Raw genomic sequence first — 17,260 nt, 5'->3', positions numbered from 1 at the left:
GAACAGTTACAAAGCTGTTAGTTTCGATTTCACAAGGCCGATCAATACGTGGGCATACTGTTTCAATTTTGCCTGCATTGATTTTCTCTATAACACCGCAACCCTGCCGCATTCATCTCTTTGAAAGAAGGGATGATTTGATTTAGTGAAGAAAAATTGGAGTGCGCATCACAAAGGTTTCTGCCTGGCGTGGGCTTGTGACACAGAAAAGATGGATGTCCCCAGGCAGGGATACCTCCAGCCCCGAGGAGCTCCATTAGAGATCACTGGAGCTGCTGCTGTAAATGACTTGCATTAGAGGAGGGGAGAATAAGAGAGAGAGAGAGAAAAGAAGAGAGGGGTTGTGATGGTGGTAAAAATTGAAAAAGGAGATAAAAGAAAGGAGTATGAAAGAAAGAATAAAGATATGCACGGAGCTAAAACAAACAGCCAGGATCTTCCGTCACTGGTGAAATAATAAAATTCTGCAACAACTGGTACATTCCAATAACATGGTACGAAACTGGGTTTGAACGCAAGAAATGTATTGTTGCGTTTAGATTGCATTTTGTGTTTTCTATCAATTAACAGTAAATTATCACAATTGTATAAACATAATAAAATAAGTAGTACTATAACTATGTATGATCAATTTTATATATATTAATATAAAATGAAGAAAATATTTATTAGCATTTTTTTCTAACAATAACAGTAGCATGGATGAATGGTTGAGTTAAATTAACATGGTCAACAATTTCTGTACAAGTTAAATAACAATTTCACTTTTCTTCCAACCAAACTTTAGAAATGGGTGTAGGGAGTGAATTTTATGGGATGTTTGATTTTTGGTAAAAAACAGGGTTTGTTGTTTTAATCAATTTAAAAACAGAAATTGTATGAAAAACGCATTTAATTTAGCTTGATTAAAGCTATAGTAGAATATATTGTTTTAGAACAGTTTAACATACATATAGTTCTCGCGACAAAATCCCAGGATTTAATTTCTAAAAAAGGAACGGGACACCAATTGTGGGACATATAAGCCATTCAACCATAGTTTACACATTGTCGCAAATTGTGTTAAACACTGCAATGTTCAGATTTTAAACCGTGTCTATTCATTCTTCATTTGCCTTTATATTTCACATCTTCTCTCATCTTCACCCTGACAGTGTTTGAGGGCGTGGAACTGCTCTGAGCGCAGCAGCAGAGTGAATTTCCATGCTACATTAGTCCTACCATTAGAATGCAATGAAGGAGAATATGAGAGGAAGCCTCATCTGTCCTCGGAGGCTCCCGCTCCTCCTCTACCTCCATCATCTTTCTTCCCAGCCAGCCACTTTACTGGTGTGTCATCTACATGAGAGATCATCTATCTTTTGACCCAAATAAACATGACCGCAACCGACAAAACCAGCTGAAGGGAAGAAAAAATGAATGCTGTCAGTCGCCTCATTTGTGGGCACTGTGGTCATTTTGTATGGCTTTGGCAGACGGCAACCCCACATGTTCACCTGTGCCACTAGACGGAAGGGTGGTAATGGATGGACAGGTGGATCTGGCTGTCTGTCGATCTGAGATCCAATCAAAAAGAAAAAGAGAAAAGTACAAAGAAAAAAGAGCCACGGAGTGTGCCGTGCGGGACATCCCAGATCGGCAAGCGTGTGTGTGTGTACGTAAATGTATTTTCCTTTGTTTGCCAGAGTGCAAACCCCTATGGACCCCAGACAATGCGTCCACAAGCAAGAGTGTCAGAGCACGTGTGGAATGAAAGAAAAGGAGAGAAAAAAATCAACTAGCACCTCGGCTCTCCAGAGGACGGGGCTGCTGTAAGCTGGATATTAAGACACAAATTGCATTCAGGCGGGTCAGTAGGTGTCAGATGATATTAGATGCCTGCCATGAGGAAACAACAACTCCCATCAGCCAGGGAGGAAAATTATATTTTCATTTTCAGCCTTTTATTGAATGGAAACTTTAGGGAATATGGCTTTATGGGGGAGCGGGTGGGCTTGCAAATTTAACACTCCCAACAAAAGGGTGTAATCATGGCAGCCGAATGCCCTTTGAGGGATCTGATTTCATTTTCATGAAGGTGAAAAAAGAGATTTTGCTCTTTGTGTGCGTCTGTGTGTGTTATCTCATAACACTTGTTTTCTTTTGTTATCTTAAGAATTGTATGTGTCGCTTTGTCATTTGTAATGGTTTTACAGAAAAAACCACTACAGACAAGTGCACAAGTCACAGCTAATGTACGTTTCACTGAAAAAACATATACACAAATATATAACAGTACTTCTTTTTGTAGCAAGCAATACCTAGCATATTTTGTGTACATGTGTGTGTGATTGTCAGATGGTGGTGACATTCAATGAATGATGCTGAAAATTCATCTTGTCTGAATTCATTCTTTATCGTAGTCGAATGCTAGTTCTGTAAATATTTATTCTAAATATTTGATGTGACGGCATGCATTATTTTCACTCCTGACGGTGTCTACATACGGGTTTACAACAAGAAAAACAAACATTTTGTGAGCAAGTGAAAGCAGCAGGAGGACACACACAGCCTACACTGCTCGCGATCTACTCGTCTTTTCACATGAGATATAACAACTAGAAAACAATTCAAATTGGCAGGTCGCACATGCGCGAGTACTTGTAAAAAACGCTTGCGCCATTTAGTCGCAATATCACAATAGTAACAAGCTGCAGCTGCAGGCCCACAGCACAGCCAATCTTGATGCAGTGCAGCCAATCTTGATAAGCGGGTCTTCCTATGCCCGTCGGTTGGCATCTGGGCAGGCTCTTTCTGTCGCCTTGCCGCGCTTTTTTGGAAGAATTGCCCAACAAAAGCAATAGGATCCCTGTTACGAAACAGGGATCCAGTCTTTTAAAAAACTTTCCAAAAGAAGTTTGGAGTGTATGAAGAACTCGATTTTTTACAAGTTATAAATGTCCACCACGTTCAACAGTGTAGAGAAGTCAGAATGCATGACATACTGTAGCATGCTACCTCCACTTTAACAGAATAATCCCGAATAATTCCTCTGTACACAAACTTTTTTTTTAGTTCTGCCGCCTGTTTTCTTCTACGTCTGAACAATCAGTGCTTTACAGAGCCATCTGATATAACTAAGTCGACACGTGCAGCTGCGAGTTTCATGTTGCGTCGGGTGTGTATGTGTGTGTGTTTGTGTGTACAGTATTTTCCTCCTTGCACTTCCAGATGTTGTTCACTCTCTGTAGTTACCAATCTCCAGCTCTCCTACATTTCTGCCTGTGACCTTCTTGGTAATTGAGCAGAAGTATTGATGTAACGGCAGGGTCTGATTGTGATTTATTAAACACGCTCTGAGGCTGTGCCAGCGTCACCATGCGCCCATCGCATGCTATTACAGAAGTCATCAATAGTCCTGCTGCATAAAGGCCAGAAATGGGGAGGGAGCCAAGAGAGCTCTGCCATTATACGACTGCCGAAACACTGAGAGAAAAGAACAGAGGGAGAGCAAACAGGTCTCCAAACCTCCAGAGAACACGTTTCTTTACAACATGTAGAGCTTGAACAACAGAGCCAATGAGCTTCTTGGGCAGCAAACTCTATTAGAGGAAACCACGGCATGACGGCATCATTAAGGAATATTTTTGCCTGTTTACAGAAATAAATACCTCTCCTTATGTTTCCTTCAGTAATGGCTAGGTAACGTTTACTGGCTTTTATCCCATTCCAACAGCAATGCATCACGTATGGAAACTAAGTCAATAAGACATAACCCAGGCTCACAACCGTGACTGCAAGACTCCATTAGAGTCCATAATGGGCGGAAATGTAGGTTTTGCCTATCGTGAGAGACGTAAACTAATAAGGGCTTGAATTATTATAGATGGTTTGGTATAAAACACTGTAGGGTGCGGTGCAGGTGTACCGTGAGCTGACCTCGCGTATGTTCACCGACTGTCTGCTGTATATTGCTCATAACAATGAAAGCTGCAATCTGCTTGGTTGGACCATTACATTTGTTAGCTTAAGCATCAAGATAACAGTCTAATAAGATCTGGAATATACATTGTTTGACCCGGCACCCTAAATTGTCTAACTAAAGTGTTACCTGATGGCGGCGCTGCCCCAGGCTCCATGCTTGTCTGTCAGTATGTTGACAATCTTCTGGATGAGCTGGGTGGACGTGACGTGATCTCGGTACTTGGCGGCCCTGATGAGGTGATCGCACATCTTCTCCTCATCTCGTTTTTCAGCGGCGTACTGAGCACAATGAGACTGCAGGGAAAACAAAGCCAAGAAGTATTGAGTCAGCGCATTCATTATATGCATTTGCAGATTATACATCATTCACATTTAGCATACATGTTTTTAATTATGACGGATGACTTCGTCTTTTTGATAATTTTTCCTCATCGGAAAAAAGAAGAGACAAATATGCATTTAGATTCCTTCAAAGGTTGTTTTTACACTATTGATGAACTCTCAGCTACTGTGATTAATGTTATATCATATAGCACACCATTATGTCTGGTATTATATTTCCTTTGAAGTCCCACTTATTATAACAAAACCTTAAACTAGCATTCGGTAATTGCACTCACATATCTTATAGACACAACAGTAACACTTCTTGGTTTATTTCAAGTTAGATATGACCTAAAGTAATGACTTGTAGTTCCGTGAGTGAGACGTTAATTCAATAACGGTTTTCAATGATTCAGTAAGTGAGCTGATTTAGGCTAATGTGCTTGAGATTGGAGATGCTGAGTGCTGTATACTGTTCAAACGTTTCTTTATTTACATTTTTGAACTCATTTTCACATCTCTTTCAGCAAAGAAGTGAAAACATGACGACATGTTTGTCCTGTGTCAGTTGCCGTAGTGCTTCGAAAGAGAGGGATGGAGTGAGCCCTCTGTTGCAATTTGCAACCTCACCACTAGATGCCACTTAAATCTCCACATTGCTCCTTTTTAACAGTTTATCAACAAACGTTTTGAGGTCTCACCCTTGGACCTTTTTTAAATGGTACTAAAAGAGTTCACATATATTTTGGGCTCATATTGGCTTGTTTGTCATGGTTTGCTTAATGTTGCATTTAAGAGGATTTAGGATATTCAATGTTACTTAATCATTTGTAACATCAATACTTTTTATTTTACTAAATCCAAGTGTTGCATCAATACACAACTCTGTGGTATATTGAATGCATCAAAATTAAAAATGTAATAAATTAATTTATTTAAAATATGATTTATATTTATTTTCTGCAAAAAAATTTATTAATGTTTGCTGTTTGCACAATTATAGGTTTATAGGCGGTTTCATCTGATGCACGCACTTGCCCGAAGTTAACTTGTTTGGTTACAATATAGCAAATGATTTAAAAAAATGTATATTCATATTTTATTGTGTATTGATTGTATTAAATTAAATTAAAACTACTCGGAAGTTATTCATTCTTTGCGGAGGACTACTGGAAGTTAAGTTTGGGCCACATAACGTTTGCTTGTTGTTGCCGCAAAAACCATCAATCGCTTGTTTGCCCTCTTCCAAAAAAAACATTTAAATGTTTTATTTCCCTCCACGTAGTCTTATCACATTTAATTCAGAACACATGTTCACAACTCTGTTAAAAATATGGTACTTTGGCAATGGTCCTGTAGATTTAGCAGCATGCACAAGAAAATTATAATAATCTGTCTGCACTGCAGTTTATGAACCATTAACTGAACATCATGAAACTTGTTCAGTTTCAGTATTTCTTATTTACAAAAAATGGAAAAGGTTCTTGGTTTCAAACCCTAAATATAACAGCCAACTTTATCACACACAGAAATAAGTCACGTACTATTTCATGTTTCTATGCTACGGTGTTTATAAACAAGCCAACCAAAGCTTCCTCCAAAGAAGAATGCTGTCCATCAGAGCGGGTGGGAAAACAAAGCGCACTACATCATTACAGACGTGTGTGTTGACGCCCGAGCATGTGTGCGCTGTAACTCCATACGCACAGGAAACAAATGGAACTCTGGGTCATTTCCAGCCCGGTGTCACAGTGATTAATAACACTGGACATGTATTTGCTAATGCCTTCGGGCTACGCTAAAAAATGTAGAAACTACCCATAATATAATAGGAGACATTTTTCTTTGTCAGAATTTGTTATCAGAATAGGCCTTTGAACTTGGATGTGATGCTTAAACAACGTGCCTCGTCGCAAATATCCAATTTGATATGAAACTTAAATTCAGTTAAAAACCGAACCAACCTTCCTTTGAGAAAACCAAAAACGTTCGGATCCGAATCAATAAATCAAACAAACGTGTAACAAAGCTACAGCGCCGGTGAGACGCTGTTCTAAATTCACCCTAGAACAGACAAAAAACAGCAAACCAAGCAAAACAAAAAAATAGAACAACATGTCTTGTGTTTTATCTGATTCTGATGCAACGTCTAGCAAACAGCAATCAAGCGAAAAGGTTACAGCCTCCGCTAGAGCTCGTTTTAATGTAATTCCCTCAGCTTCATCCATTGCGTGTTATGGCCTTAAATTATATTAGCTGCGGACGGCACCCGCCTCAGACAACAAATACAGTAGTGGCAGCAGTCTGGGGCGGACGCAGAAACCCACCTCGGCAAAGTTAGCAGTAAACGCTCCAAAGTGCCTTCTAATGGGCCCTCCTCTCCAATTTGAGGATCGACTTCTCTTGTATGACAGAAAATCCATAGAGATAAATCACATTAGGGGGGCTTCCCTCTCCTAATTATCAATCTGTGTCTCATTTCGCTGCTCTTAGCTCTACATTGACCTTAAAGGCGGGAGAAGAGAGCGGTGGAATAAAAGAGAAGGAAAATGTAAAGGCTGGATGTTTAAACGTGAACCTATTTGGATGTCTGGCGTAACAAAGGAGTGGAAAGCAAGGAATGGAAAGAAAGGCAGCGATTTTTCTGTGTGCAGAAGGTCATGTCGGGGTAATAAATGGAAAATTGTAGAGGGGTAACATTTGTTTTGATGAAAGAATGGAAACGGAAAAAGAGGTTTAAGGTAAAACATGGGTTGACCTTAATACAATAACAGGTGCACAGAGAGATTGCTAATGTCTTTGATCAATGCAATGTAGGTGATTGTGCATGTGTGTGTATATGTGTACTAACACTTTATGTAAAAAAAGAAGGAATGATTTGCCAAAAATTCAGCAGGAGTTCTGAAATTTGCAATATCCATTGAAGTAAAGGTAAAAGGTGCTTTTCAAACCTCATTGAAGCTTCCGAAACAACAAGAGCAATCATCCATATTTTTTCATTGTTCCTTTCAGCGAGCAATTAACACGTTATTAATTAACTGTCATGAGTTCAAACACTGGCATAAACAGTCACTTTATCAACTAGTGTCAACGGCCACCAAATCCCTGAGCTCCGTAATGGGCTTTGTAATTTTCATGAACTTCCTGACAAATGGCTTCCTTACGGCTCAACGTACAGGCAAAATTACAGGAAACATTCAGGTGAAATACATACAGTGACATTATCACGTTCGGACCTGTGATTATATGACATCATAATATTTGTGGGACCCACCATTAAAGGGGTCTTCCACATGTTTGGCAGTCTGTTGAAGGGGCGACCACAAACTCCGATTACAGTGCAGTTCAAGCATGTATGGATGCCGAAAAATAACCATGACAGCAATGTGTTTATGGCTTTAGACAGACTAATCATCTACATCTCCAAATGCTCTGTGTTCTGCAGAAGTGAATCGGACAGGGTCAGTACGCATTACCTTCAATGCATGACAAGCCTGTGTAGTCGTATTATTATAACCACTTCAACTTTATCGTCTCCGGTCATTTAGACACACATGTATTTACTTGCTATACATATTTATGAGTGTGACAATGGCAAGCAGTTGTGTGGAAAAACATTATTTTAGTGTTTGTAGATTCACAATGTACACGTATCTTAACTAAATTTAATCAATAAAGAAAATGCATTTTTGGGTGAACCATTCCTTTATATCATGAATCACTCACTCTCTAGTTCCAAATCTGTATAAAATGATTTGTTTGGTTGAACACGGAGAGAGATATTTGTATAAATGATTGTAACCAAACAGTTCTTGGACCCCATTGACATCCAATGACAATGGTAGTCAAAAGTGTCCCAGAACTGTTTGCTGTCCTATATTCTTCAAAATGTGAGAGTGCGAGCTGTGAAAACAGTGGGGATCTTGTTAAACTGCTTGATTTGCACTCTGCTGACAGTGAAGTACACATCCCAGTGATCATCTTCCTCTCCCTTGCACTCACTCCCTCAGGGTTTCATTTACACCAGGAAACCATCCCACTGATACCTCTGTCCTTGCCACATCTGAGGGGATGCTGGATACTGTCTGCTGGATCTGTGCGTCCAACTCGAGAGTGGATGGAAGATATCAGAGAAACAAAAGTCTACACCGTGTCATCTAGCCAATCACGTTTGAGATATTTTTCTTGTGCTTGATCTTTTGACCCGCTTTCTTTTCGAATTTCGTAAAAATTGTAGTCAGGGGAATTCGGACAAAAGCGAGTGGGGAACGGCAAAAGTGACAACGGAGAAAAATGACGCCTTAAAAGTACAATAGCGAACAAAAGTCACGTTGTGACAGAGGCTGACAGGCGCTTCAATTCTGGAGCGATACTGCTGTCAGCCAACGCCTCTCTGTATTGATTTCTCTCCATCCCTTGTTCCCTTGGCGATAGATGGAGCAGGAATCTAGAGTAAAGCAATGAAACGCAGGATAGAAAAAGAGAGAGAAACAATCTCGCACCCCCCCACACCCATTCCAGAGTCGGGGTGACCATCAAGGTTAACGCAGGTGCAACAACTTATCAAAAGTATCTCTGGCTTCGCCCTCCTTCATTCTGTGCTTTAATGGACTAGTCACAATGCACGGATGGCAGACTCTTCATCTTTCTCCACCCCCTCTACAAAAAAAGGCATTTCTTTGGTTCCATTACTCTGCGAGGGCAACGGGCAGCTGACTCGTGCAACTTCAAGGTCACGCCGCGTGAGAAATTGTAGGAATTAACTGTCCTTTTGAGGTGAAAAATAGTCAAATGAAGGAGATGTGCGGCGAGTGATAAATGAACACGTCTGGCGGCGGGCGCCAAGGAGCAGGTGTGGATGAATGTGAATGCGGGATAATGTTTTTACTTCCAGTAAATTTAAGGAAACACATATAGTCTGGCCGACTGAACAGAATAAAGCACAGTGTTACTGTGGAAAAGGTGATACTCAGATAACAGGTCAAATAAGTCATTATTTTTTCTTTATTTAAAGCTGATGTGTGTGATTTTTTGTTGTGAAAATAGTGTCCGATATTTTCTGATACATTTCCATTATGAACACCGCGGCACTGTTCATTTGAATCTCACATCCTAACTGCATGCAATCCATAGGGGTGCTAGGAGAGTGGTAGCCAAAAAAGAAGTTCTTCACGATGGGTTCTGTCACATCTGTGACAATAACCAATGGAAGTACAGAAGCTCTTCTGTACACAGCTGTCAAACGTGGCAAAACAAAAGAGAAACTATTATTTGTGCTGTTTGGTGGAGTTATGCAACAATGCTTCTGACTGTATGATGTTTTCCCGAGGGACTACCACAACATAGTGATAAAAAAGAAATGCTAGCAGAGGCCCCAAGCAACCTAGTGGGTGCCGGAATCAATCATTCTGATGATGAAACGGCCAATGCAAAACATGATGCTTTGATTGCTATTGTTTGTTTATGCTCTTGCTGAAGTCAGTCACTAGTTCCACCTTCTGGATGACATCACACACGTCATAGAAGACACTGCACTATACATGTCACATATTTCTCCTTAGAAATGTTATAGCCTTACATTTTTTAAGTTAAATCAAAGTTTAAATGATATTATACTGACTCATAAAGTCTAGTTGCATTTTATATAAATAAAAAAAGATGAAATACTAGATTTTTAACTTAAAACTCAGTTTAATATAATTAATATTCAAGTGACTTGTTTTTGTGTTTATAAATACAGTATAAACAGTACACAAACATATATTATGTAAACACAAACTTGTAATCTGGATGCGATTAATGGGTTGACAACCAAATTCAAATAATATATTATAATAAGTCAACATTGCATGATCTCACACAGTGACATTTGTAACAAAAGAGTCCTCCATACTCGCCATAACAGACAAAACTATTCCTTGTAGTACGATTTAGCATCTTCACATGTCCAAAAGCATACCGAACCCTCCTCAAATGAGTTATAGCACCACCAGCACAAAAGAGCAAAGTCAGCACAACACACGATGTAAGTTTGAGGTAGTACAAGCCTGACCAACAGAAGACATATCGTTGCGATCTTTCCTAAACCTTGAATGTCCAAATTCACAATTTTTCTGAAAAAACACTGTGCTTTAAAATAATTGACAAGCACTTTCAATATATATTGGTTAGAGATTTGCCAAACCCAGTGACAAATATATAGGGTGACTAATAATAATGATCCATGACAAAAATCAAGAAATATGGAGATACAAGGTTTCAGAAGGACAACATATGTGTGTGTATGTGATAGACAACCATTCCACCCATAGGCCAACCTAGTAACATTCTGACAGTGACTACAAACAATAAATGAATAAAAATAAAAACTCGTTTACTGTAAAGTCTAACTGTGGTGCGCACATGACTGTGCAAGTCTAGTGAGACGAACCACAGCAGCAGAAGAGCTATATTCACCAAAGGCTTATGGACTAGATATAAAGACCTGCTGCACTGACATCACCTTGGGAATTAATTATAGAAGGAAAAGTGAGAGAGAGAGAGAGAGAGAGAGAGAGAGAGTCCATGTATATTCGGAAAAGCAATTTTTTGTTGTAAAGGTGGCCTTTACTGTGAAGTCTAAAATATTACTGCTGACTTATCAAAGGACATGAGTGTAACCGTAATGAAGCCTTAAGCACACTTCATTTCGATTTCCTTTTGTGTGGCTACTACTACAAAAAACTGTCGGAGGCAGTTAGAGATTTACTTAACGTGCACGCCAGAATAATACGAGGTCACGAGTCTCATCTCAAAGTTGATGTAATTAAGTCTCGGTTTCCTATTACAGGAGAAGAGACACTAAACGCTAATGAAGTGGCCCATCACCTCTGTTCACACACGCACTTCAGTCGGGAGTCAACTCAATTACAGTGGGATCAAGTGAGCGCTAACAAAAAAGAACAATGACCTTGTTTTATCGCATGCTAAAGATCTCTGGCCTCCCCTACGCTTGATTTCTAATAAAGAAAAGACTCTCATTAAAGAAACAAGTCACTCTCTCTAAATCTGTCCTTTATATTCTCCCTTGCAGGTATCGGCCTCTCTCGTACAGTTGTTACTGGAAAAATCCGTATTAGGGATCCTATTAGAAAAAGAACACTAAAAGATAATTGGATTTCCAGTGGTTATCTTTGTGTCCGTCAGGACCCCGCTGTCGCTGTAATCTCACTCTCAAGGGGTACAGATAACTCAATCCCGGAGCGGATGGATGTGTGTGCGTCTCTGAGAGAAGGACAGGGGAGCGGAGGAGTGTATAAAGGCATATGTTATCCATCTAAGTAATAAAAATGTGTTTAAATCATCAGTATCTACCGACATCTTTTGTGGTGGATTTGAACTCTGACAGGGAACAAACATAAATTTATTTTTATTTCCTAAATAATTCACCAACCGAAGAACGCACGAACAAAGGCCGTCTTCAGCGCTGCCACCTTTGTCCTAACACCCATCGCTCAGGTGAACAATAAAGGAGTGTTGGAGTTTCACACTCAAGAATAAGATCATAGACAACTATATGTAAACGTATATTTCGAATGTAGTTGAGACTACGGTAAAAATGCAGCGAAAATATTATCAAGCGGAAAGACAAACTTTTAGTTCCCATACGCCTCATATTTCATGTTGTTTCCTTAAACATCCAAATCCAGTGTAAACTGCTGTTCAGGACAGGGGGGTTTGTGTGATCCCTCTGGGGCATCTTTCACCAGCCTGTTATTTTTATTGTGGCCGTGCAAAATGAAACCGGTGGCTTAAAGAAGATGGCAAGAGCCGGAATGGAGGAAAATCAATACGGCAATATCAGTGGTGCACTTATCGGAGGCTCACTGCTTTTCAAGGGTCACAGAGGAGCAACTATATCTAAGTGAGGGATTCAATACCGAGACGGATTTTTGAGAAATCTGTGCTGTGTACGGAATGGAGAAGCAATCTTGTATGGAACTAAACAAATTTTTTCTAAGATACAAATAAAACAATCCAATTAGTTCAAATGAGTTTCCAAATGTACTGTATTATATTTGACTACATCAGAGTCGAATGGGTGGTCAATTCATTTAATTTAGAGAATAATGGGGTATATGATATTTTGCATACTACACTAGAATATTTTTGCTGGATTTCACACATGGTTATAAAAAAAAGTGAATAAAAGTTTCATAACTTTTATTCACAATGTATTGTGGGCAAAAATGTCCCCCTATAAGGACCTTTACATTTAGTGAAACTCTTTTATCATCATCATCATCATCTTCAGAAGAGCTAAAGCCCTACAATCAATAACAACATGTAACTAACTGTGAACGCAATTCCAGCTTTAAATGACTGTACATTAGACCATCTAAAGACTATTGAAACCACCATTTGTGTGTCTAACGTAGAGCGTTTTTCCACCGTCGTGCCGAACCATTCTTAGCACTGTCCGGAACGGTTACAGTAATGTTTCCATGTTAGCGTGGTTTGACATGGCACGATTAAAAAAAACTTTTCTCGGCACAGAATAAAAGAATGCGTGCAGAGACGATATAGCTCAGTCTCTTGTGTTACTAAAGGTTGGAATACACTACTACACGACTTTATAAAATCTGAACAGATATAAAAAATAGACATCACACACTTGAATACTTTTTGAAAGTTTGCAGAGAAAAACAGGGCATCACACATTAAACGATAACATCTACAGACTGGGGCAGACGAGAAGTCCTGACTGAAAATCTGGGACAAATCTGAGCAAAAGTCTTGTAGTGTATTCCAGCCTTAAGACAGCGAGTGACGCGTTTACCTTTAGCCTTTACCCTTTGTTCCAAACCTGTTTAAATTTCTAGAATGTTTTGCTGAACACACAGGAAGACATTTTTAGAATTTCGATCTCATCCACCATTTACTGGCATAGCAGGGAAAATAAATACAATGGGAGTCAACGGGGGATGAGATTTGACAATCTTCCAGATATCTTCCGGTGTGTTCAGCAGAACAAATAAATTATTTTTTTGGGTGAAGTATCACTTTAGGTCACTGCAGCAGTATGGCGTTGGTCGTGAAGCGCATCTGAGTTGTTAAAATGAGGCGTAACTGCACATGATAGTACTGCACTGGTCTAGTCATGTGTAACCGTCTTGGTGACTTACCCTGCCCCACACAGAACAATATTAAGTGAAATTTCAAGTAGGGTGTACACTATACTGTGACGGGTGACTACAGAGACCTGACTTTGTATTAATGCGTTCTTGGGAGGATATTTTCAGACCCTTTTTAAAATGTATATATTTGACCGAGCAGTGAAGAATGATTAAAAAAACAACACGTTAATGTGTTTTTTAACAATTCATCCAACTAATGTGCCTGACATCTATCATTTGTGCATTTTCTTTCCACATTTGCCAGAATATCCAGCAGTATTTGTGCGAATAATATGTTCTCTGCTGTGAGTGAGGCCGGAAAAGCAGAAAGAATGGGACCAGAGGGGCCAATTAAGAGTGAAAAGGGAAAGCTAAGCATGTCCCCAGAGTCCGGCCGTCTTCCACAGAGCGTCTGAGAGAATTTGACCAATCCTGGGAATTTGGGACAGCGGGAATGATGAGGAAGGGTGTTCCGAGGTCCCCTCTAAATGTCACCGTGGGGTACGGCAGCTTGTTTAGGCAGCGTGTATTCAAGCTTTACTGCCAGTTCTTGTCGGTTGCGCAGGGCAAGTGCTGCAGGCACTATATATTGTTTTGTGTTCATGCTGTAATGGTCTTGTCATCAGATCTGTTGTCTGTTGCCAGCCAATATGAGCACATGGTTAGGCCACACAGCTGGAACCGATCCACCAGTGTATCTTTATTACCATATCTTAAAGCTTACTATAGTTAACTATATCTCGTATATCGCCTAAAATACTACCATTTGTTGGTATGGTTTGTACTGCAAATACTACTGCACTACAATGTGAGTGTTGACTGTTTTACATGTCAATTTTTAAAGTGAACACTTGTATGCAGATCACAATTTAAAATAGTTTTTCATCTACTATTTGGCCATAGCCTTAAAAATGTTATGATGTGAACTCCTTATTTTTCTGAAAATTAATTAATTTCCATGACATGATTAACGTTTTTTTACAATCTATATTGAAAATATTTAATTATATGTATTTTGTTATTTAAAATTATTATTTTACATTCATTTTACAATTATTTTCTTATATTTTTTATTTAATATGAGAATTGAACAGTCATTTTACAATAATCTTCTTATATTTTTGTACATTTTTTAAATGTTACATTAATTTGACAATTCTTGTCTTATATTTTGAACTGTACAATAATCTTACAATTCTCTTCTTATACTGTTTATAGAATTTTACATTTATTTTACAATTCTCTTGTTTATATAATTTTACATTTATTTTACAATTATCTTGTTTATATAATTTTACATTTATTTTACAATTATCTCCTTGTATTTTTTATTCAATTTCATATTTTTACATACATTTTTTACAATTCTTTTGTTATATTTATACATTCATGCTGCAATGCATCTCTTTCGCCATCTCTATAGACACCGTGAAATTGTTACTTTATGTACCTATGCAATAAAACTGTGATTTTCTGCAAAACCTGACCTCACAGCTCAAAGTCTACCATTTTGAATCATGGAAAAGTACAAATTTTGAAATAGTGTTTATGTACTTGCTCTATAATAAAGTATATTTATTTTTAACTACATTTTTTATATATTTCTTTACCACAAAAGTAATAGATAAAATGGATTGAATTTTTCACAACCAACAAACGTGCCCCTAATGCTTACAAAAGTCCTGGGACACAAATATTCTTGAAAAGAACCCCTTCTGATTCTTTTGACATTGATCTCATCACAATCTCATCATACATTAAAGGCAAGTTAGGAGTCAAAACCCTTTCGTTTACAGAGAACAGCAAGACACTGGTAAAGTATTTAAGGAAAGTGGCCAATATAAGCATGCAGGACCGATGCAAGCTATGACCCTAATAAACGAGACTACTGCAGACATGATACATGATTGCTTTCTCTAATTTTACATGTTTACATTTAATACCGTCCTTCGCATGTTTTACTTCCCATAGCCTCAGATCAGAGCCCCCGCCTTGAACCTTTCTGAAAGCATAACATTTTACAACTGCAGGGTGGGAGATGTCGTATACAAAGCAGCGCCCACACCCCCTTTACGATGTCACATCCTGCCCCAGTGCCAGACAGAACCAGAGGGAGGGATGGGAAATAAGGGAGGGAGACAGAAATGAAAAGATGCTATATTCCTGTCACTGCTGAAAATCTGCCGCAAAGGGAGCAGGCAGGCAGAACATGAGTCAGAGGGGAATCGTGAGAAAAAAAGACACAGGTAGACAGAAATGCAGAAGGAATGAGAAATGAGACTGCGGCGATAAAAGAGGTGATGTGTGTGTGTTTGGTGGGGGAGTAGTGAAGGAATGCCCCATGGCTGTGCTATAAGGAATAAATCAAATGCACTGCTGTGTTTTGGTAAGATACATGCCAAACGCAATCTCTGTAGCCAAAGTTAGAGACCTTCTTCGATATAAGTTGTGTTTTGGAAAGAAAACATTTGTTCTCCCTCGCGTTGGCACCCTCTCAGGTCCGACAGACAAAACTTTGAGTCAAACTATTTTTAAGATTCTCACAGGGACTTTACAATATCATTAGACAGGTTTTTTAGAAAAGGAAATGAACCTTGAAACAGAATACATCTGCATAAAGTAAAAGTGACTTGATTGTGGAGTACGTCAAGAAAATGGCCTTCGGCCACAGCAGAATACTTATATACTCAATGAAATGACCCGATGAGTGTGGATTTCTTTCCTGTGGTGAAGTATATCACATTGAAACAGGAAGTTGAGGCATGACACGTAAAATTATCATTCAATAGTCTTTAGTTAACTATACATATGCATTTTTTGCATTATGCAACCTTAAACGTAACAAACACAGATCTTGCAACTACCTGATTTTAAAGATTTTCCTAGGGGTTTTTTTTTTGCCACTGCAAACCATCCACTTTTACTTTATGCAGATTTCTTCCATTTACCATCTGCCTCTGACAAGTAAGTGGCAAACCTCAGACTAGCAGTAAGGCTGTGATATGTCAAGTAATTCATGTCATGTCATTTTAAGGGGTCTTTAACTACAAAGTAGTTACTGTATAGCAAACATTACTAGCAAAACCTAATAGGCTTTTCTGTGGTCGAGGGTCATGTAGACTGACGCTGATGATGTGTGTGCTCACCTCAAACTCGGCGTGTCTGTGGATGTCCTCTGCTCTCTGGCGGCTCAGAATAAACTCGGCCTCATTAGCGACACGCACCAGATGGTCCTTCATGGTGTGGCTCAGCAGCCTGCACATCAAAAACACATTGAACATTAAGAGGTCATACCGAATTCATAATATTCATGAGAACATGAGTTCATGCTTGATTCATATGATTCATGGGAACATAAGTTCCTACCTGATTCATTCAATTCAATTTTTAAAGCTTTACATACATTTAGGCAATAGTTACTGTAGTAAAGAGATCAGGCATGTGCTGGTATAAAACAAGTATTTGACTTACTATTGTGTAAACTACAGTGATTTCAGTGAAATGGAAACAGAATACATGGAATTATAGCATTTTTTGCTCAATATGATGTAAATTGATGAAACTAAACTGAAGTTACACAGCTTTGTTCTATACAACGTTACAGGTCCATTTATTTATTTGAATGCTGTGTTGGATTGTTAACCAGAAGCTTGTTAACTGTTTCGGATTGTTCATTTGTCGTATTACAATATGCACAGTATTAACACAATATCAGTAATCTTAATAAAGATTTCACTTTCGGTGGATTATTTGCAATAATTTAATTTGCATATAATTGACGTGATATTAGTAGTTGTGATTAATTATGTCACAGTAAG

At 38.7% G+C, this 17,260-nt stretch overlaps 1 protein-coding gene across 1 annotated transcript in view; it reads right to left on the bottom strand.

The window, feature by feature from the left end:
* Positions 1–17,260, bottom strand: part of lrba (LPS-responsive vesicle trafficking, beach and anchor containing) — a 193,011-nt gene that overhangs the window by 89,428 nt on the left and 86,323 nt on the right. The window contains exons 35-36 of the mRNA XM_079462381.1: positions 16,589–16,697; positions 4,091–4,257 (exon numbers count right to left, since the gene is read on the bottom strand). Coding sequence (XP_079318507.1) covers positions 4,091–4,257; positions 16,589–16,697 — 276 coding nt within the window. The remainder of the gene's footprint in view (positions 1–4,090; positions 4,258–16,588; positions 16,698–17,260) is intronic.

The sequence above is a fragment of the Barbatula barbatula genome (assembly GCF_947034865.1).
Source record: "Barbatula barbatula genome assembly, chromosome: 8".
In the NCBI taxonomy this organism is placed as follows: Eukaryota; Metazoa; Chordata; class Actinopteri; order Cypriniformes; family Nemacheilidae; genus Barbatula; species Barbatula barbatula.
Note: the sequence above shows the minus strand (reverse complement) of the source record. Positions and strands in the feature narration are given on the sequence as shown.